Source organism: Dreissena polymorpha, chromosome 2, assembly GCF_020536995.1.
Source record: "Dreissena polymorpha isolate Duluth1 chromosome 2, UMN_Dpol_1.0, whole genome shotgun sequence".
NCBI classification, from domain to species: domain Eukaryota; kingdom Metazoa; phylum Mollusca; class Bivalvia; order Myida; family Dreissenidae; genus Dreissena; species Dreissena polymorpha.
The window spans coordinates 22039150-22061366 of NC_068356.1; the positions used below are offsets into that span (position 1 = coordinate 22039150).

The window sequence follows — 22217 nt, forward strand, 5'->3', positions numbered from 1 at the left end:
TACTCAACTGTTACTAAGTACAGGAACCTCTGTCAAATGTCATTTTTAGCTCGGCTGTTTTCGGAGAAAACTCGAGGTATTGTCATAGCCAGCTCGTCGTTCGCCGCCCGCCATAGGCGTCGTGCTAAAACCTTAACATTGGCTCTAAAATCAAAGTGCTTCCACCTACAACTTTGAAACTTCATATGTAGATGCACCTTGATGAGTTCTACACGCCACACCCATTTTTTGGTCACTAGGTCAAAGGTCAAGGTCACTGTGACCTCTAAAAAAATCTGACAAGCTTTCGCAGCCGAACGGGGCACCCGTTATGCGGTGCTCTTGTTTAAATGTGTTTCAATGTGGTAACATGTACGTGTTTATGATATAAAATCATAAATTAAAAATAAAATAAAAAAATAAGAATATAAAGGCAAATCTGAACTTTCAAAATCGATTTGCTAATTTAATATTTCGTTTGTATTTTTGGGTTGTATTTAATACTTGTATTTTCGTCGTAACATATTATTTTGAATTGTTATACAGTTGTAATTGATGTAATATCGATCAGTCTCTGCATTTATGGTAACACATACCTGCGTGTTTATGAAATTATAACATACATGTATTCATGTATAGAGTGGGACAACGTATGGGGTTTTTGACGAAATAACCATAAATGTCCGTCCAGCAACACATACACTTGTTAAGATGTGAAGTCAAATATTGCGTGGAGGTAGAGGAAACAACTACCTATGGCTACCACAAATTACCAGTCACATGGTCTATATGACCTGAAATTAGACACAATCAAACAGTATTCTTACGCGGTCCTATGTTCAATGTGGCGGAGTTTCGCTTCGTGATCTCTTCCAGGCTGTCAATGTCAATCTCGGGATCAGGTGGCTCGTACGCTCTCGGACACATCATGGCGTACACCAACATGAAACACACCACCTTCGAACCAAATATATAACACAATTGTGAGTTTGAAGGTTGTTTGTTTTACATCACAGGAGCAAGCACGTTAATTCACCTTACTAAATCAAAATGTAAATTTATACTTATATATCGCCGCATTCATGTAAATCATGTGTACACTGTATGTCGTTTTTGAACTATATTTAAATAATGGAATTAAGAGTGAATTATTGTGGCTATGAGTGAAATTTTCGTCACCATTTATGTATTGAAGCTAAATATATGTAATGATTAATAATTTAGTCAGACAAAGAAGGTATTTTGAATCAACTTAATTTTAATAAGCATTAACAAATTTTAGCTAATCAATGTTTAATTTGTACTAAACAATAAATAGAACTTCATATATATACAAAATCCTTCAATGCAAATTACTTTGGTTCACAGATTTCTACTGTATGCAAATGTTAAGAAAGCGTGCCCACGTGTAACAGACATAATAAAGTACCTTGATCACTTCAGTCACAAACATGGAGCATAGGCAAGAGATGAAGAAACTTGTCATCCAATCTTCTGACTTCATCAGTTTCCAGGACTCACTGTACAGCACTATGAGGGAACTCGCAACAACCACCGACATCACCAGTATCGTCCAGCCCACGTAGATGCAGACATGCGGAAGGAAGATATAATTGTATTGTAGCGCGTCTTCCGCCGGAGGCGCAAATTCGCGACCCACGATCGAAGGGTCGAACTTAAACCTTGCGTTCGCCTTTCTGTAGTTGTCAAGAACCCAGGACCGATGTCGTTTGTTTTCATTGTTTTCAGCATTTGTGAAAAAGAAGGAAGCGATGGTAACCACTACAGTACCTACTGCTAATGATATTAAAGCCGCTTGTACATTTTCCAGCGAGAACCGGAAAGGGCCTATCTTCACTTCGTTAATACGCGTGTTTTCGTTTGGAGTTCGAATAACCATAGTGCTGACAATCATTGTGATGCACATCATTCCAAGCAGGCACGACAAACGCTGTACACGTGTAAAGTTGCTCCGTATCGGTCGCAGAAATACGGAGAACCAGAGGTGTTGCTCGGCGACAGTGTACGAGATAAATTCCGTGAAGGAGCGGTGGTGGCTCGTCGCCGTCAATAACCGGTCCACCTTTTTGTCTCCGGTGTCATAGTCAAACCAACGATTGCACACAAATATGTACCTTCAAAAAACAAAAGGCACGTTATGTTAAATGTCCATGCGCTTGAGCCCGGCGTCAATAATAATTTGGCGTTTATGGTATACCTGTATTTACAAAAAACACATACATGAAGTCCCAAATTCATTGAAAGCGAGGCATAATTTACTTGAAGCATCGAAAATAAATCAATTTTTTTTTGTCCATATGTGATGAACCGTAATGTAATGTAAATCAGCTTTGTACGTTATGTTAAATGTCCGTGCGCTGGAGCCCGGCGTCTATAATAATTTGGCGTTTATTGTATACCTGTATTTACAAAAAAAACACGTACATGAAGTCCCAAATTCATGATAGCGAAGCGTAATTTACTTGAAGCATCGAAAATAAATCAATAATTTTTGTCCATATGTCATGAACCTTAATTTAAGGTAAACCAGCTTTGTATTGATGTAGGCAGTGCAACTTTAAATTAACGTTGATATTAATAGTGTCAAGCTGTGGAATGAATTTATTTATACGCATTTACATACTGTAGTCATTCCGATTTCGCTAAAATTTTGATATGTATTTTTTTGTGTTGCGTTATTTAGTTTGTAATGGATCTATGAGGACAATGCACCTAACGGGTTTATTGTCACCGACATTCTTTTTCACTGTTATTTAATAATGATTTATTTTCAGACCGAACATTTGTACGGGGCCCTGTGATGATTTATATAATATTTTATTCAGTGAGTAAAATATAGATTTGTAAAAAGCCATGCAATTGCATAAATTATTTTTTCGATTTTCGAACAAAAAGATTTAAACTAAATAAAGTTTAAAAAAAAAAAACATATTAATTTCCTTAATCCCGAATGTTCATATTAAAGGGCGTGGGTACTTTGTCAACGTGGTACAGTTGTCAGAACAGAAAACATTACCGTGCGCGGTCAGCTAGATCAGTGACGACCACCTTATTGAGAAACCAGGAGGAGTTGTTACCGCCGCTGTCATCATGCCAGATGCGCAGACATATCAGCTCGCCCAGGTATCGTCTTGTGCTCATGACGAACGTCCGCACACTTCCCCTTTCAAATCCCTGTACAACATATAACCAAATACGTGCGAATCATATGCCAATAAATATAACGATAAATCTATTTGTATTTTACATCAATTTAAGGCTTAATAAAAGAATTTGGGTTAATATCTTAACATCTTCGATTATAAACCGTTATACAATAACATTTCGCATCAACTTTTGTAACACCAAATATCATTAAACTTTGGCGAGTGAATTTGTTGTGTTAAATTGGAGGTTCGCAATATAACACTTGTTAAGCGTTATTCAATCTGTAAAACTAGCAGTAACACGAAATGTGCAAACCAAAACCAAGTACACAATACATTACATACACAGTTAAGGCACAAGTACGAGCAATTAGTGATAGTTTAAACACTCGTATCGATATCTTTCTCAAAATTGTTAGTGTCTTGGTTATTTATGGCGCTTAAATTTGAGACAAATCTATCGTTAATAAAGTCAAGATGATTTTAGTTCCGTCACAGTTTATATAAACGTACAACATGGGAGTCGTCGTCCAATCGGCGGATGTCGGTTTCCCCGTCCTCTCCGACCAGGATGAAGCCGACCTTGGAGTTCGTACCCGACGCCGACCGCAGACCCGTGTACACGCTCACTATGTAGAAGGCGTTGTCGGCGATATCGTTGTCAATTAGGAGTGAGTACGACCACTAGAGACACATGACAAGATGACAAGTATGCATCGTATAGGCCAATAACGGTAAAGCATTTTTCGATTTTAACCATAAATTATGCGCACATTGCAACTCAAAGTACAGCAGACTGCATATTTACGAATCTTTTGACAATCATACTACTAACTGTTGCCTGACGGACACCAAGTTTTAATAGTTAATTGATGGGTTTTAAATATATAAAGAATATTTGTGGTTCTCAGTGTTTCGGATTTCATGCCAAATATCTTATTAAAAAGAAAATATTGTCTCAAACCTTATATTTATCTTTCTGGTCTTCCCGCCAGGCCCATAAAGCGAAGAGAACATATAAGGAGCCCAAAACGATAATAACGCCAATCACCGGTCCGCGCCCAATCGATAGCTCGTCGACAACCTTGTTGTCAAAGTCAATCTCGCTAAGAGGTACGTAAGATGTTGTCCCGACAGTCATTGGCTCGCCGCTCGCTAGCATCCTATTATCGCAATCGCACACCGTCACCGAGCGAGTACAGGTCGGAGATACCTACAAGGGGAATAATGTGTCAGAATATTCTGTGCTTGATGCCATATTAAGTGGCCTACGCCATATTAGAATCAACTAACAGATATGTATATTTATTTCTAAAGGATATATGTGGGTCCTGTTACACAAATATAACCTGGGCGTACTTTCAATTTTGCATTTCCACGCACGAATCTGCCAAACATAGATGAATCTGGTAATTCAATTAAGCGATTTAAATGAGTATTTGTTAACATTTAATATGCATGTATTTGTATTATCTATTTTATTTCCGCCGTGTTATATAATGAATAAATTATTTTTTTAATATTGCACTTCACACTATTATATGTGCACAATATCGTACAACGACAACAGAAGTGTAACTTATGTACATGTACATTTGTACTTGTAGACAGAAGAATGTTATTTTGCTATTTTAATTCGCAGAGTGGGCTGGTAAATACGAGCCGGGTTCTATTAGAACATTATTAGCGTTATGTATATATATATTAGTTAGAATGTACCCTGCACTTGTCCTTGTCCCAGACGGCTTTCTTCTGTATCCATTCTAGACAACTGACGCTGGTGACGTTGGCACAGAATTTACTCTTCAGCAATGTATCATCTGAACCTTGTTCTACAATCGAAATACATTAACAACATTGAGAAGGCGGGGAAAATAATCCAGAAATAATACATGTTAAACATGTAAATAAAACATACGGTTTAGTAATGACAGAGATACGGTAGCAGACGATACCTTTATATCCTTAAGGTTGTCCAATACTGTGTCTACATGTGAAGTAGTAAAAAACACATCTAATTGTAAAACCATTGGACAATTCTTGAAAATGCTTGCATATACATATCTGTCCACTGTTTATTAACTTGTTGACAACCAGTGAGGTTATAAACTGTCTTATATTTTACGAGAGCCGAAGACATGAATATACCGAATGCAACAATTCGCGAATTTGTTTGGTTTTTAATTATAGATACATTTAACAGACACACCATTCATTATCTTTACGGAATATGAATTCGTTTTCAAAAAATGACCAAGGTAACACCAAATTGAAGTCTTGGTCATTTCATTTTTTCTTTTTAAAAAGGTTGTGTTCTACTGGTACTGCAAACACTCCACGTCAGTCTCAAGGGTGAATGCGACAAGGAAGCTACTAGAGCAAATTCATCGATACAGTTGGCGACAAATTTCAACAACCATACAAACATGGAACGTAAGAACATTTCATGCATATGGAAAAGGCTATGAACTGACGCACGAGCTGTAGAGTTACCACATCATCGCACTAGCTGAGATCAGTAGCCTAGGCTTCAGAGAAACATCAACAGCCAAAAGGCAGAAGATTGGTTAAGCGTTGAGGATTCTATAAATTGGCACGGGATTACTTTCGTCGTAAGGAAAGAGGTAGTCAACAGCGTCATAAGTTACACCTTGTCTCCAACAGACTTATTTCAATATCTTTGCGATACCTCACATATACCATCACACAGGTCTACGAACCAACAGTTCACTACAAAGATAAGCACATAGAACAGGTCCATGAAGAATAAGATTGCATCATAGTCAAGATCCCGAAAAAGTACATGCTCATTGTCAAAGGTTACCAGACGCATACTGAGACTGCTTAGGGACAGTATTTAACCAACGACAAAGTGTTGAGACTTTCTGAGTTCGCAAAATCCACTAACTCACCATGGCCAACACGCTGCACCCACACAAACCGTCCAGAACAGCGACCTGGCATGCTCCAAACGGACAAGTACACAACCAGATTGGCGCCTAAACGGTTCAGCATCAAAAAGGGAAACGCAAGAACGTTTACTAGCGCATACATCGGTACTGATCATGAATTAGTACTCACCAACATCAAGCTGAAGTTTAAGAGCAAATAAATCGCCAAAAACCCTCGCATAACATTTGACGGGAGAAGTTTAAGATCCATAGAAAGCACAGGTATTTAAAGTACAGATAGGTGGAAAGTTTGCAGCCCTGAACATCTTAGACAACGACAGTGAAACGGTAACCAACAACATCATTTATGTCCTGCTCTTATCGGCCGAAGACGTTCTTGGACGAGGAAGAATGGAGAAAAAAGCTTTGTATGACGACTGAAATCATGGGCCCCTGTGACAAAAGAAGAGAACTTCGGCATGAAGAGTTCGCCAGTCATGGAAGTGAGTAAGAAGTGCGAACATGGAAATGAGAAATAAGATGAAAGAGACCAAAACGAAGTGGATTGAGGAGCAATTAATCAACATCGGTAAAGAGATGACCACAGGCAGCAGTAAGAAGGCCTAAAGCACCTGCAAGACCCTCGCAAAGACAAGTCAGCCCAATGTCAGTGTTACAGCACACGCTGACGGGAACCCCCTGCACAAAAGTGCCGCAGTTCTAAACAGATGAACTAAATACTACTTTGATCTCTACCGGCTTCAACCAGACCCCAAAAGATCATGGTGAATAGCACGACCAACACCAGTGCAGACATTACCATGAAGGGCGAAAACTGGATGATGTGATGAGCTTCAAGTACATGGGAGCAACCGTGTAAGAATCTCCATTGCGACCAAAGCAATGGCCTGACTGTGCGGGTTGTGGACAGTTTCATCAGCTTCCTCACAAAGTACAGGCTCTACAAGTCCTTCGTATACTCCATCCTACTGAAAGGCTGCAAGACCTGGACGCTTTATACGGACACAGAACGCAGGATAAAGGGCGTGCAGGATGCTGAATACTGTTACCCATCCCATATATTGAGCACAAGACCAACGAGTACGTTCAGAAAATGACTGCAACACTTGTTGGCTAAAAAGAGCCCCTACCATCTGGCGACCGTCAAACAACGAAAGCTGGCTTGGTTTGGACACGTTAGCAGGCACGACGATCTGTGCTACAAAATACTGTTCTCCAGGGCACGCTAGATCGAGATCGAATTCGAATCCGTGAGAAGAAAAGCCGAAGGGACAATGTGAAATAGTGCGTATCCCCCGGTGGATGATGGTACAAGCACCGATTTAAACGTATAGAAAATGTTATATAAGCAGAGCATTTGTACGTCCCTAGGGGGAGCTTATTGGGTGAAATTGCAAAGTCGCCATATCAATAGTGCGATGTATTCTTTGGTCGAATAGGTTATTGATAATTAACACAAATAAATCAATCAAACGTACCATTGACTATTGTCACATGTAGTATGCACAAAATTAGAATCCAATCAATAATTGCAATATAAGCCTATAAATAAGGGGGTGATCAAATTTAATGGCGACGTCTATGCCGAGACAGGTACTTTTCGCCGTTTTATACCCTTTGTTATATTCCCAAATCGGTAAGAAAGTGATAAGAGTTTATATCGTGTTAATATTCGCTCTAAATCTCGACTGTACTCGAATATAATTATTATATAAACGTAATATAGGGTATAACACGGCGAAAATTACCTGTCTCGGCATGGAGGTCGCCATCTTGTTTGTGATTATCCCTTCCTGTTTAATACACTATGAAGCTTCAGCTGACAGAGACAACAATGATATCCTGAAGGTATGACTATTACCCATTAAATACTATGTTAACACGCTTATTTGTCTTTTGCTCATTTGCAATAAATTATTGTTATTATTATTTGGTAGTATTCTTACCGTTTATTCAACGTATCATTTAGTTAATTGTAAAATGTTATTTATTTTTATCCCCCATTACAGTACTATGTTTTCTGAGTGAAAAACAAGTGTATGTATGTGGTTATTCGATTGATGAAATTGAATGTTAAGGTTGCAGAAATCAACGAGCAATCTTGAACCGTTCAACAGATGAAATGAGTAGTTGTCCCGTATAACAACGACCCATACTTTAAGGACCTATATCAAGTTATGGACTGGTTGGTGGTCATTTAAGAGTTTCGATGATTTGAATGGGGAAGAATTTTATCAAGAAAAAACATTTTCAAACAGATTCTATCTTTAATAAAGAGCACTTACAAACATTGAAGTTGACATCAAAACAAGCATTTTGTTAATCATTTTTATTTTAGTTGATGTAAGAGGTTACAAATGTATCAAGAACTGCGATCCTTGAATGAGAACATCTGTTTGATTCTTAGCAATAAAAAGTAGTGAAACTCCAGCTGCTGGAGCAGTATTTCATTCTCATTATAAAAAATCCTTCCCCATAATTTAGAATTGATAAATGATCCTTTAAAGGGACTTGTTCACTGTTTAGTATACTGACGATTTTCAAACGTATTAGTGTAGCAGTAATATTTCGCAACTTCACAAGGAAGGCTTCGTGGCGTAATGATAGCATGTTGGCTTTTGCTTGCAGATGACCCGGGTTCGAATCCCGGGGACAGTGGTATTTATTGATGAATTGTATTAATTTATATTATAATTAGTTATGAATATTAAAACATCATTGTTTTCTTAGTACACATATTGAATGACATTATTTCAAAAATACGAAAATATGTACACAAGTCCCTGTACAATGACAATGTACAATCCAGTACACAACAACGTGTGCTGATCAGTATTTCATCTTATGTCATATACATTTGGGGCTTATTTGACACATTTAAAAGTTATATTCAAATAAGTCAGCGGTTCAAATTCCTACACAACTGTGATATGTTTGTTGGTTTGTTGGATGGATTAAACACAAAAATGAAGATCAAACAGGTTAAAAGTAAACTTCTACACGTGTATCATTTAATAAAAAAAATACCGCTTAAAATGTCAAAATTAAAAAAAAATGTTTGGCTTGCTAGCTCGATATTTAGAACACCTCCGATGATCAAGACTCCAATCGTTTTATTGATCATGAACGCATCGGCATGTTTCATACCCAGCAAAGGCTTCAGAGCAATCCATATTTTGCCGGTCCCTGCAAACTCGCTCGACTTGATGAGCAATTTGTACCCGTCCTCATTGGTCCAATGGTCGGTTTTCATGGCCGTATGATAGTCGAATTTCTTCTCCTTTAGATTTGGCTTTTCTGCGATTCTTAAGTAAACATCGTATTTCTACAACATATCAAACAAATACTCCCATATACAGAAATTGATTTTTATAATACCGGTAGTTCACGTTACTTTTTGACAGTATTTTGTTGGTAATTTACTCATCAGAGACCACCACAGCGCAACAGCAAGTATATAAAGGGGCCTTTTCACAGATTTTGGCATGTATTGAAGTTTGGCATTAAATGCTTTATAGTGATAAATGTAAACTTTTGACCTAAAAATCTTTAGTAAAAAACAAGAATACAATTTCAAAACAAAAATATCAGTAAAAACTGATGGATGCTCCCCGATGATGCGCTTTGTCAATCTACTACCTTGATGTTCCTCAAAGGTTTTTTTTTGTCACAATATTGCACTATATATTCAGATAAAAGGAAACGTCTTGACGTCACAGTAGTTGGGGGGGACAATAATTTTATTATAGACAATTTCAAAGGGCCAAAACTTTGTGAAAAATCATCCGACCAGGACCCGCTGATAATATGCACATCTCCTCTTGGTAGTGAAGCTTCCCATAATGTTTCATTGAATTCCGGTCATTAGTTGCTGAGAAATAGTCCGGACAAAAATTGCACTATATGTACAGTTAATGGAAAATTTTAAAGGGCCATAACTCTGTGAAAAATCATCCGACCAGAAACGGCTGATAATATGCACATCTCCTCTTGGTAGTGAGGCTTCTCATAAAATTTCATTGAATTCCGTTCATTAATTGCTGAGAAATAGCCCGGACAAAAATTGTGCACAGACGGACGGACACACGGACGGACAGACGAAGCGGTGACTATATGCTCCCCCCAAATTTTTTGGGGGGAGCATAAAAAAGAAAAAAAACAACCCTCAACTGGACTCGAACCACTGACCCCTGGAGTCTTGGAGTAAAAGACTTCCGCTTAGACCACTCGACCACCCATGCTCATGTTATGAAGGGATGTATTTTTTACTTTATACAAGCAATCCTCGTAGTTTCGAAAAATATAACGACAACAACATAACTTTCCAAATTATTCAATCGTTTCAAATAATTTTCAGGTTTTCAAATCGTCAAAATATGCATAAAATCGATATTTTAGAGCATAGTAAATGTTCGGTATTATTATTTCCTCACAAATATCATAACTAAACCGAAAATTTGCAAATCTGAAACAACCTTTTTTTTATTTTATCAATTTACCAATACGTGAAAAGGCCCCTTTAAACTTTATTTTGTTCACTCTCTTTTTGTATTTAACTCTCCAAATTCGCATCATATTTAATGCTGTTGATAAAAAATGGTTGTTTTTAAATTCATAATGATAGTAGCACACGGCAATTGTGTAAACATTTCCATAGACATTTAAAAATGAAAGGTCTGCAATTGTAATTAAATGAAGCGTGCAATTATTGCGATATTTATCATTAAGAATGAACTGTTATTCCTGGATCCATATTCACAACCTATTTTTACAATTATTGATACTTCCGAAAAAGAACATTCGTTCTAGGAAATTGAATCTTACATGGTAATTAATCATTTACTTTCAGCATGCTTGATTAAAAACGATTAATAGTGAGATTGTAAGCAGCATTTGATTATCAACTTATTTTGTTTAAGTACTCGTCTGTGCCTTATTGTAAGTCTCAGAATGGTGGGCCCTCATTGGTACATACCAAGCCAGTGGTGTTGGGTCGAATGAAGAACAAGATGTCGTCTGCAGCGTGTTGCCTATCGAACACCATGTAGATTATCTTGTCTAGATTGTCTTCTTTGTATGTCGGCGTTTTGTCGCTGTTCGGACAAGTACGAAGAGAAGAGAGATTCAATACAATATCAATTAAACGCAATTAGCTTTTTGTTGCTAACGACCAAATATGCATAACGAGGAAAAATATTGTGCTCACTTTTTAAAAGTATTTTTAAAAATAAACTTAATAAAATTGAATATTAACTTCGTTATTGAGCTGTGAATGCTACCAAAGATAGCACTGTTTACATATTGTGCAAAATGATCGGTATCATGGCGATGGGTGACGTTATACAATTAGGAACATCATTTATTCCTTTGAAAATCGCCTGGTAGCGTCTTTAAGAGCGCACATATTTATACAAACATAAATGTTCAAATCACCACACACACGTGAGGAGTAATATTAAATATGTGATCAAATGAATACTTAACACTGCAACTACTAACAGAAGAGATAAATGTATAATACATAATAAACTGTAAATATATACATTACTTGCACGCGGCCTCGACTTTGTTTTGAAAAGAATATGTAACTCTTGCATTGGGTAACACGGCTCCGTCGATCTGCAGCACGGGAACATACGAGGTGATCCGGTCAGCGAACTCACCCCAGAAGTAAGGGTTTTTCTTGAAAATGATGGTCTGAAAAAATAATATTTGCTTATTTAACAGCATTGTGTGCAAAACGGTGATATACTCGGACGAGTTTACAGCTTATATGCTGTATTTGACGTGCCGAAAGGCGAGTCCAACGTGAGCAAGTTCGAGTCCAAATATAATTATCACAGTGTTGTACACAACGATGTTTAATAACCTTTTAATAACATACCTCATACTCTTATTTATTCTCAAACGCACCATTTTCTATTCCGTTTTCATTGTAATTATTTAAAACAAAATGAATTCCAAACTGGGGAAAAAGGCGGCCGACACGAAAAAAAATAAATAGACATGCATAGCAACGTCGACGCACGCTCAAAACCTTTTGTACATATAAAACTTCCTGAGACTGCTAAACTGGCGGCTACCCGTTTTTAATAACTATATGCAAGTCAGCAAAATATCTCGTTTCAACATCATTTAGATTCTATCGATTTTTAAATATTATGATACTACTACTACTAATAATAATAATAATTATTATTATTATTATTAAAACCGATAATTTTTACAATATTTACTGGGTAGTGGTAAGTTGTCAAATCATCAAGTACTTGTATATTGGTGGAATGCATGACCTTTTATTAATGTTTTCAGACGCTCTAAAATGGCTAAAGGCTACACTCTATAACCTTTAACACAGTTGAATGGTCTTAAATTGGGGACGTTATCGACCTTAAAATGAGTTAAATAAAGCTCAGTTTACCTTAAACGTAACTTGACTGGCGTTACATTTCACCAGGCCATGTGTCGTCGTTAAACCAGTGAGATCAACGTTCACACGGGGTCGTTTCAGCTGTGTGCCAGCCACGGCTTTGACTGATCTTTTCTCGACGGAAATAAAGACGTATTCCTCGTCTTCCAGGACCAGTTGCTCGTCTCCCATCTGGATAAGCTGGGCAAGGTAGTCCATCAGTTTGCGGAGCGCCAACGTCAGATACGGCAAAGCTGTTTGAGACTGTAAAATATCGAGCTTGTCGTGAGACAACAACACGGCGTGGCTAAATGCACATGCTTTAAGTGTCAACCTGGATCAGCCTGAGCAGTTCGATAAGCCAGCCCAAAACTTCGCGTCTACCGTTGATTCACGAGATGAGACAAGACTTTCTTAAACAATTCTTGAGCGGCTCTTAACTACTATCTTATACCATATTTATTAAATGACATTTGATAGGTACCCCAAAACATTTTAGCATTTAACGATTTTCTAACCCACAACTCTCCTTATTTAATTTCTCGCGTATGATCCAGTTGTGCATATGCTATTACTTACCGCTTTGGACTTCAAGACCTTTTGCACAAAGTACTTCTGCAGTTGTTTTTGAACGAGAAACGTTTGCTCTTGAAGACTAAACGCGGCGGTTCCCCCAGATGTAAATATCTTCATGTATTCCAGGTAATTCCGCATAACATCCACTGTCGGATCTTGGGGCATATTTGGTGTCAGAATTGTTTGCAGGATGTAAAGGCATTTCTGTATTAAAGAAATTACCCCTGAAAATAAGCCACATAATTATGTTAGTATACGGAAACAACAAACAAACGGCATGAAATTAATATAAGTAAGCATACGCAAGTAATAAGATAAAGATAAAAAAAACTAATAAAACGTTTTCACAAACGGGCTTTAAAGTTTTCACTTGTTGACTTTAAAGTTTACTTTAAACAATACACTTCAAGTTTAAATTCTTAAACACAATGCCAATGTACAGAGTTTCTAAAAACATAACAGCAAACTTTTAAACAATTGCATGACACAATTTAAAATAACAATTGTAAAGGATACATAATGTATTTTATAGAACGCAATCGATACAATAATTTGTTTACTTATACAGTACTAGCGCTCGAGCTTCTTGCTTCTTGTTTCTACACCTACCCTGAACGGCTGAGTTTATTTGTTCCGTGTTTGGGAACGTCCTTTGGGTGACCATTCTGGCTAGATTGTCCGCCATTATACTCGCTACTTCAGAGGCCAGTATCTGCAGAGAACCAAATCCACTTTGGAAGCTTAGCCCGAATGGATTAATGTCGTAAGAATGTAATAAAGGGAGATCAATTGTTATTAATAAAGTTGATATTATATACATAACTCCGTAATTAGCTATATATATGCTATAAAACTATATCTATATGCTATAAAACTATATTGCGCATGACAATACTATCAGATCGAAAATATATTAAAGCTAAAGTCACATTCTTAAATGTGTAAGTCGCATTAAACTAATAAGGATCTGCAAACAAACAGTTGACAATGATCACTTTTGCTGCGCAAATTTTCTCGTTTTTCAACTGCGAGGAGTTTGATCCGGTAAGACTTACAGTAGTGTTCATGTTGGTGTAGTCCTTGTTAGATAACGTAGCGGCCAATGCTCGGCTGATTGTGTCGATCGAGTTAATAGTCATTGTTTTATTGGACGGCCAGGTTTTCACACTGTATCGAAGCATTTCAGCGTAGGTTTCACTTACCTTATTAAAACAAAAACAAACAAGCAAATTCGTTGAATTGATATCCCCCGCCAATATGCTTCTGGGCACTCATACCAAGCTTCAATGAAATCCGCCAAAGCACTTCCAGGATATGGCATGGCTCTGGACACCCAACACAACATTTTTTAAGCTACAAAGGGCCATAACTATGTTATTATCAGATGGTGTACAATGCCATTTGGCGTGCAGCATCCTATTATATATATATATATATATATATATATATATATATATATATATATATATATATATATATATATATATATATATATATATATATATATTTATTTATTTATTTATTTATTTATTTATTTATTTATTTATTTATTTATTTATTTATTTTATGCTTTCCGGTGGTTTATAGAGAAATATTAGTGAAATAAAACTGGTATTCCACTGTTTTAAACAGTGAAAAATAACAGTGAAAAATATCGATATTTGTCACTGATTTACTGTGAAATGACGTCATTTTTTCAACAAAATGACGTCATAAATCCAGCGAAAGTATCCAGTTCAACTTATTTACAATGTAAATAAACGGTAAAAAAAGCATAAAATAACAAGAAAATGTGTTGGATTCGATTGCGCCACTTGTGAAAATATTGTTTCTATGATCACTCGTGAAATAAAATCGATATTCCACCGAATCCAGCAAATATCCTATATATATATATTATATATATATATATATATTTATATTTATATATATATATATATATTATATATTTATATATTTATATATGTATAATAAAGTCGCTTTTATCCGTTTATATAAAATAAAACGCTTTTATTTAATTTGCCGTAGCTTTCGACCTCTTGGTCTTCTTCAGCGGCATTTAATTGTGAAGCATATCATGTTTAGCGGAAGTGACGTTATATTATTGCACGTTACATTACGCGCCATTTTTATTAGTCTTTTGTGTTTAGTCCATATGGTTTGAACGTCTTCAATTTACGCTTCCAAAGTTGTTCGATGGTTTTCCGGTACTCGTCCGATCCATTTAATTTTTCGACTCCCATGACCCGGAAGTCCGCGACGCTGTGGTCGTTCGTGTAAAAGTGCTCGGCAACCGGATCATTGTGTCGAGTCCGTATCCGGGACAGGTTGAGGAGATGTCGCTGGTACAGGGTATCTCCCGTTTCCCCCAACGTATACAAAGGTCTTACATCGTTCGCAGTGTACAGCGTAGACTACATTGGTGGATTTGCAAGTGACCTCGTTCCGCACATTGTAGCTTTTGCCGGTGGTGTCGCTGAACTTTTCGGCCTCCAACATGTCCGCACCTCTGCGCCCCACAAGGTCCGCTCCTGTTTGGAACCAGGAAAAACATTCGGTTGTGTTTTTATGAACCAATATGTCTTCCAGGTTGCAGTCTCTTCTGAATGCTGCTAACGGGGGTTCAGGACAGGAAATACATTTTTCCTACGATCTGAAGTGTGGTGTGTGGGCAGGTGTTTCCGGAGGATATGGCCGACATTTGGTAGCGCTCTGGAGAAAGTTATAACGAGCGGTACCCTGGAAGTACTTTTTGAAGACACCTTTGTACGCAGCAGATCTTCTCGCTTCTTGCTATCAACTTTATTCAGTTCTGTCTCGACGAATCGGCCATTGTATCCTCGCTGCAGTAGTTGTTATTTGATCTCATCTCTGTGTTTTGTGTAGTCTGTCTCTTCCGAAAATATTCGTTTCAGCCTCACACCTAAGCCGTACGGAATGGCCTTTTTCGTAGACTCGTTATGAGACGAGTCCTTGTGCAGGTAGAGGTGCCTATCTGTTGGTTTGTTGTATAAGTCTGAAACCAGCCTTCCTTTTCGAATTGACGTCATAGTGTCTAGGAATTCGAGCTGCTCTGTTGAGTAGCGGAGCTCGAGCTGATTTCGTAGATGGATTGTATTTGCAAACGCGTGGAATGTCTTTAGTGCCTCCAACCCATGTGTCCACAAGCCCCAAACATCATCAACGAACCGGAAGTAAGCTATTGGATGCTTTTTTATTTCAAAAATAATTATTTCTCCCAGGCTCCCATGTAGGTCGACGCGTAATTCATACCTAAGTGTGCAGTTCCTTCATTTTGCATGTAGTGGTCTCCATTGAATGAAATGGTGTTGTTATTTAGGACAGTGTCCATCATTATGATCATGTCGTTGGTTGGTACTTCCGGTTGCACTCGCCGATTGAGAGCTTCAGTAACTGCAGCACGGGCCTCTTCTCTTGGTACGCTGGGGTAAAGAGCCTTCACATCCAAACAATATATGATGGTACCGTCTGGTAACGGCTGCTGTATCTGTGCTATTTTGTTTAGAAAGTCGGTTGTGTCTCTCACATAAGACGGAAGTGACGTCACATGATCGCGCAGTTCATTCTCCACTCTTTCGGCCATCTTCTCTGTCGGGTGATTACGGCCGTTTACAATAGTGCGGAGAGGCATCCCAGGTTTATGAAGCTTCGGGTTGCCCTGAAGCTTACCGGAAGTTCCACCCCTGCTGGTGAGATACCTTCTAAGGTCACTGTCGATCGACCCCTTCTTGTAAAGAGTGTCGGTCACTTTTTTCTCTTTGTTTTCCACAATTCTTGTTCTATCATCCGTCACGTCGACGTATGTGTCACTTTCCGACATTTCACACTTCAGCTTTTTGATATAGTCTTCCCTGTTCATTATCACTATCCCCGACCCCTTGTCGGCAGGCCGAATAACGATGTTGTCGTCGTGGAGTAATTCTTTGATTGCCTGTTCTTCCGATTTGCTTAGATTATATTTAAATTTTCGTTTTAATCCGCAAATGATGTCGTCTTTGACAGCTTGTATATATGTGTCCAGCCATTTGTCGCGGCCAGCCTTTGGAGTCCACGTCCAGGTCTTCTTTTTGTATTGATGCTCATCTTCCCTGGTTCTATGTTCAGCGTCTTCTGCATAGAAATATTCTTTTAAGCGCATACGGCGTTCCCACGCTGAAAAGTCTGTAAGTAATTTTCCTTTGTCTATTGTTTTTCTAGTCGGTATGAACTTCAGTCCTTTCGACAGCGGGGATATTTGAGCATCAGTTAACGTTTTCTTTGACAGGTTGGTAACAACACTCATTTTGTTTTCGTCATGTTTCGTCTTTGTTTTTGCCATGCACCATGTCGTCTGCATTTCCTCCGAGGAGAGTGTTGTTTCTTTTGTAATCACGGACGTAGGTCTTTCATGCTGCCGAATAAAGTCAAAGTGCTGGTGTCAAGCCGCATACAAATGAACTTACGGTTTCGCGATTCTCTTTCGACAGGAAATCGCAGCCAACTAAATCATCCATTGCTGTATTGTTTCACGTATATGTCTACGTCGTATAATGTTGCAGCCGCTAATATTTCCGCCTCTGTAGCCCAAGAGCGAGAGTTGCCATCGCTTTGTTTCATGCAGGTTATGTGTACACCGTAATCACCATCCATATAGTTCTTGTAAGTGGATTCGTTGTCCAGCATGTGATTAGTTACAGAAGTTCTTACAAGTTCATGTTTCTCGGGATCATCGAATTTTCCTGCCGCAATACACCGGAATTTCAATTTCAATGAAATCCGCCAAAGCATTTAATAGATATGGTTCCGGACGGACGGACGGACGGAAAGACGGACGAACGGAAGGATGGACGAACAACGCCAAAACAATATCCCTCCGCCTATGGCGGGGGATAATAAGCGACAAGCATTTGCATTATGGGTTTAAGTTAGTAGATTGTAAGAAACATCCATGGCATCGGTGGCTGCTGCTAAAGTTTGAATAAGAAGCATTTATATTTAGTTCCTTGCAGGCTAATATTGTCGCCTACCATTGTCCTCCTATAGCCCTTTTTGCAATTGGACGGCTTTATTAATAAGAAACATGATAACGTCTAGGCTTGATTCAAATCAGAGAAGTCGGATACAAAAACCACGCATTTCACAATTTTACTACACTTTTCAACAGTACAACCTGCATCAGAAAGTCGGTCGCAGTGGTGTCAACAACCACAATCAAGTCCCAGTACTCTGTCCATGTCATCGGTTGGTTCGAGCCCTCCTTCACCTGTTTGCCAAGCCACAACAGGTCTTCAGCGGACAACTCTATACCGGAAATATTAAGTTTCTGAAAGAAAACAAAAAAAATAGAGGAAGCGTTTATGTAGAATAATGTGTATATTGATGATGTTTCACTTGATATTTGTTCAAGATAATAATTATCATGTTTTAGTACTTCTCAGTAAACAGTGTTTAAGATTCAAATACGTACATCATAACACACGTTGTCGGAATGCCAATAATGTTCGTCAAATCTTTAATTGTAAGCATGTCAATCGTGGAAAAATAGTTATGCAATATGTTATGAATATATGTGTGCATAAAGTAAACAACCATTCACTAAGGGACAGACAGGTTGTTGAGAATAGTTATTTAGTAGATTCCTATTCCACAGGGATTGTGATGTTATAATGTGAACATTTAATATAAACACAGTGTTCTATGTAATTTGTCAAACGTCACCATTGAAAATATAGATTGTGCACAAGTGTTTGTGGTTAATATTGTGTAAGCTTTAATTAGCGATGTGCTCTGATGTTCGTTGTCAGGTCGTTTTATTTCGCAGACACGTGCCCAATGGTTTTATTATGCTAATCAGTGATTTTTTGTAAACGCTCACTCACCTCATATTTTACCAACAAGGTTCTCGTGCGACCAACGATCTGATCATAGTGTGTGTTTATTTATTTATATGAATTTTAAACGAACATGCGACGCTAATTAACGCTCAGGAAGAGAGAAATATGTATGCGCACCAATTACAAAAAAACAACCCTGATGTTACTTCAGCAGATTTTCTTCAGGAACTGTCCGAAAAATTCATAAATACCTGAATGATGAACAACTCTTCAAACAAGACATTTGCACCCGTATGTTTTTGTTTGCGTGTTAAACGTTAAATGATGTATTTTTATTATTATGATATAGGGTCGAAATACATATACAACATTGCCGGAAAAAAATAATACTTGGCATATAAATTGTGCGAATTTCACGTATTTAACGATCGTGCACAGTGAATTTGCGTATACCTGGACCGATGATTATACTTACTGCATTGTTGAGGTCCTATATCACGAGCGGAATGTACATTATACACGTTATACTAGATTGTTGATTTTAGGAAATTAGCTCAAATATTATGTTGGGACAAACAAACGATTATGATGAGCAGCAATACTAGACGAAATAAAATTTACTTAATAAAAGTAAACTTAATTGCACTTAATTAATACATATTTGGTTATTATAAATGACTAAATTCTGAACAAATATTAATTTGTTGTTTACTCAGGATCTATCATGAGTTTTCATTACATACCAAGCATTATAACTCTCAGTAAAGTAATTGTGTTCGTTTCCAAGGCTTTGGCTTGCTCGCTTAACCATTGTTTAGAGCATAACATATTGATGTCAAGTCACATGTTTAAATTCATACGAAAAAATATACATTCTTCTTAAGCCACATATGTTTTTAAATGACAAGGTGGTTTACAAACGGAAGTTATTATCTATAAAATATATTTATTAAAATAACGACATACGATTGTCCAAATAATAACTATGTATAAACTCATGATCAAAATGCAAATGATAAAGATAAAATGTATTTGTAATGGTTTTAAAATATGGGCAATATGACACAGCATGTACTAAACTTTCATCATGTTCATTTTGTATTAATTTACCTCTAAGAGTGCCTGGCATGGCTGAGCAATATAAAATAAAATCATAAATATTAAACTAATTATATCGCGTAGAGGGCGAAGGTCAAAACCAAAAGGGCATTTTAAGGTATTTGTTCCAAAAATAACTTATACCAATTTGTTGTAGACTGATGTTATATCCATGATCTTCCGGGACAGTGTCCTGTAATCCGCGGTTCTGTTTGCTTTGATCATCTCCTCGTCGAAAGCGCTTACGAACGACTTGACTAGTTGCAGTCTTTCAGCTGACGTCCGTAAAGCATCTATCTTGGACGTGGTTATATTTGGCGTACTCTGGCACGTTAAGTATATGCGTTAGAGTGGGTTTGTTTCACAGGAAGCAAAAGCCAGTAAATATCTACTACCATAGAATTTTGAATGAATCGCTATAAATGAACACATGCTGACTTAAAATAAGAAATCGGTGAATCAATGCCAAAAAAGTAATTGCACATATATTTATATACGCGTAAAGTAAGTATTGTGAATATCCTGATATCTCAATTAGGTTTTAAAGTACACTTCGATTGTTTCTATATGACACTGAATGATAACATGCGGGAAAATTTGGTGAAACAACATCATCAACGCCAAATTAAAGGCAACAAATTGTTTTTTAATTTAAGATATTGTTTACGTAAAATGCCAAAAGTTTAGTCGTTTAAAGGAGCATTTTCACGGTTTAGTGAATTGACAAAATTAAAAAAAAAGCCGAACATTTACTATGCTCTAAAATATCCATTATATGCATCTTTTGACGAGTTAAAAACTTGAAAATTATAAAACGTTGTAACGCGAAACGACTGACTAATGTCGAGAGTTCTGTTATCGTCGTTATATTTGGGGATACTACGATGATTGCTTATATAATGTATAAAATACATTACGCATTGTATGAGCACGGACGGCTAACTTGTATAAGCGATAGACTTCTACTCAGGGGTCAGTGGTTCGAGCCCAGTTGAGGGTTACTTTCTTTAATTTTATTCTTGTTTTTTTTTTTTGTTACTGGAGCTTTTTAGATCCAATATCAACATTTATCAATGTAAAACATTTAATGACAAACTTTAAAACATGCCAATATCTGTGAAAAGGCACCTTTTAGATCCGAGTTCAGTATCATGAATATTCTAATGTTTAGCTTAACTCAGAAGATGAGATTTGAGAATCAACTCAACTGAGTATGAAGCATGTCGATCAGATAACGGACAATGCCAAACTCAGCCAGTAAGAAAATGCAAATATGCTTCTTTAAACTCAGGTTTGAATCAGACTCAAAACTTAAAAAAGACTTGTGTAAACACCAATATGAGCATGGTGTTTAAACTCATATGAATGTTTTAGAAAAATAAATCGAATTAATATAGACATTAGTATGTTCGTGATGCTAAGTGCTAATGCTAAATGCATATATATTATCAATCATAGTATAGAAACTTTGAAAATGAAAATAGGAATTACATTATAACATTATTTTAGATGATAATTGAATTGTTATCAAAGTACGTTTATGTTAACATTAGTGTCGCATAATGAAAAGTGGGCGTGAATTTATGCGATGCGGATTAAAAACAACTAGGGTTACTTGGATCGCTAAGCTTAGAACAGTAACAGGACATTATTTATATGGATGCATACGAACTTCTTACCGTTTTTGACACATATTGCATATTGGTTTCATCAGAATTTAAAAAGTCTTTAAGTGCAGTTCCACATCGTATGAAATCAAAAAGAATCCCGAATATGTTCATAAGTGAGTGTGTATGGTATTGAACAACTTTATTCCTGAATGATCATAAAAACTGATTATTGAGCCATTATGAAATTCATATTTTATTATTTGATTTAAGTCAATTTTAAAAGCTAAAATACCATGCTTTCTTTGCTGTAATTTTATTTGTCATAACATGAAAACAATAGCGATGTTTTGTAGCTATATACTTAAGTTAATGCACATTTAATTGTGTACTGAGAATAATAACTAATAAATATTGATATTTTGCTTTTTAATTGATAAAAATATCGTTACAGTAAGTATTTTAGATGACAAATAGCGATCACAGAAAATTCCGTAAGAACGTTAATCAATTAACAATAAGCACACATGTTCTGTGTTATCCACGCACATATAAAGGAGTGATACCTCTAACCATTGATATCCAATTAAATGTCCTTACTGTTTATCAGGACCTGCAATTTATAAACTCACTTT

At 37.0% G+C, this 22217-nt stretch overlaps 1 protein-coding gene across 1 annotated transcript in view; it reads right to left on the reverse strand.

Annotated features, from left to right (window-relative positions):
* The window catches only part of LOC127869582 (polycystic kidney disease protein 1-like 2), a 148285-nt gene that overhangs the window by 125652 nt on the left and 416 nt on the right, over nucleotides 1-22217 (reverse strand). The window contains exons 2-15 of the mRNA XM_052412236.1: nucleotides 22183-22195; nucleotides 20120-20297; nucleotides 19353-19367; nucleotides 18214-18366; nucleotides 14099-14245; nucleotides 13653-13755; nucleotides 13047-13267; nucleotides 12480-12731; nucleotides 11607-11755; nucleotides 11034-11151; nucleotides 9206-9383; nucleotides 4866-4978; nucleotides 4111-4359; nucleotides 3660-3830 (exon numbers count right to left, since the gene is read on the reverse strand). Coding sequence (XP_052268196.1) covers nucleotides 3660-3830; nucleotides 4111-4359; nucleotides 4866-4978; nucleotides 9206-9383; nucleotides 11034-11151; nucleotides 11607-11755; nucleotides 12480-12731; nucleotides 13047-13267; nucleotides 13653-13755; nucleotides 14099-14245; nucleotides 18214-18366; nucleotides 19353-19367; nucleotides 20120-20297; nucleotides 22183-22195 — 2060 coding nt within the window. The remainder of the gene's footprint in view (nucleotides 1-3659; nucleotides 3831-4110; nucleotides 4360-4865; nucleotides 4979-9205; nucleotides 9384-11033; nucleotides 11152-11606; nucleotides 11756-12479; nucleotides 12732-13046; nucleotides 13268-13652; nucleotides 13756-14098; nucleotides 14246-18213; nucleotides 18367-19352; nucleotides 19368-20119; nucleotides 20298-22182; nucleotides 22196-22217) is intronic.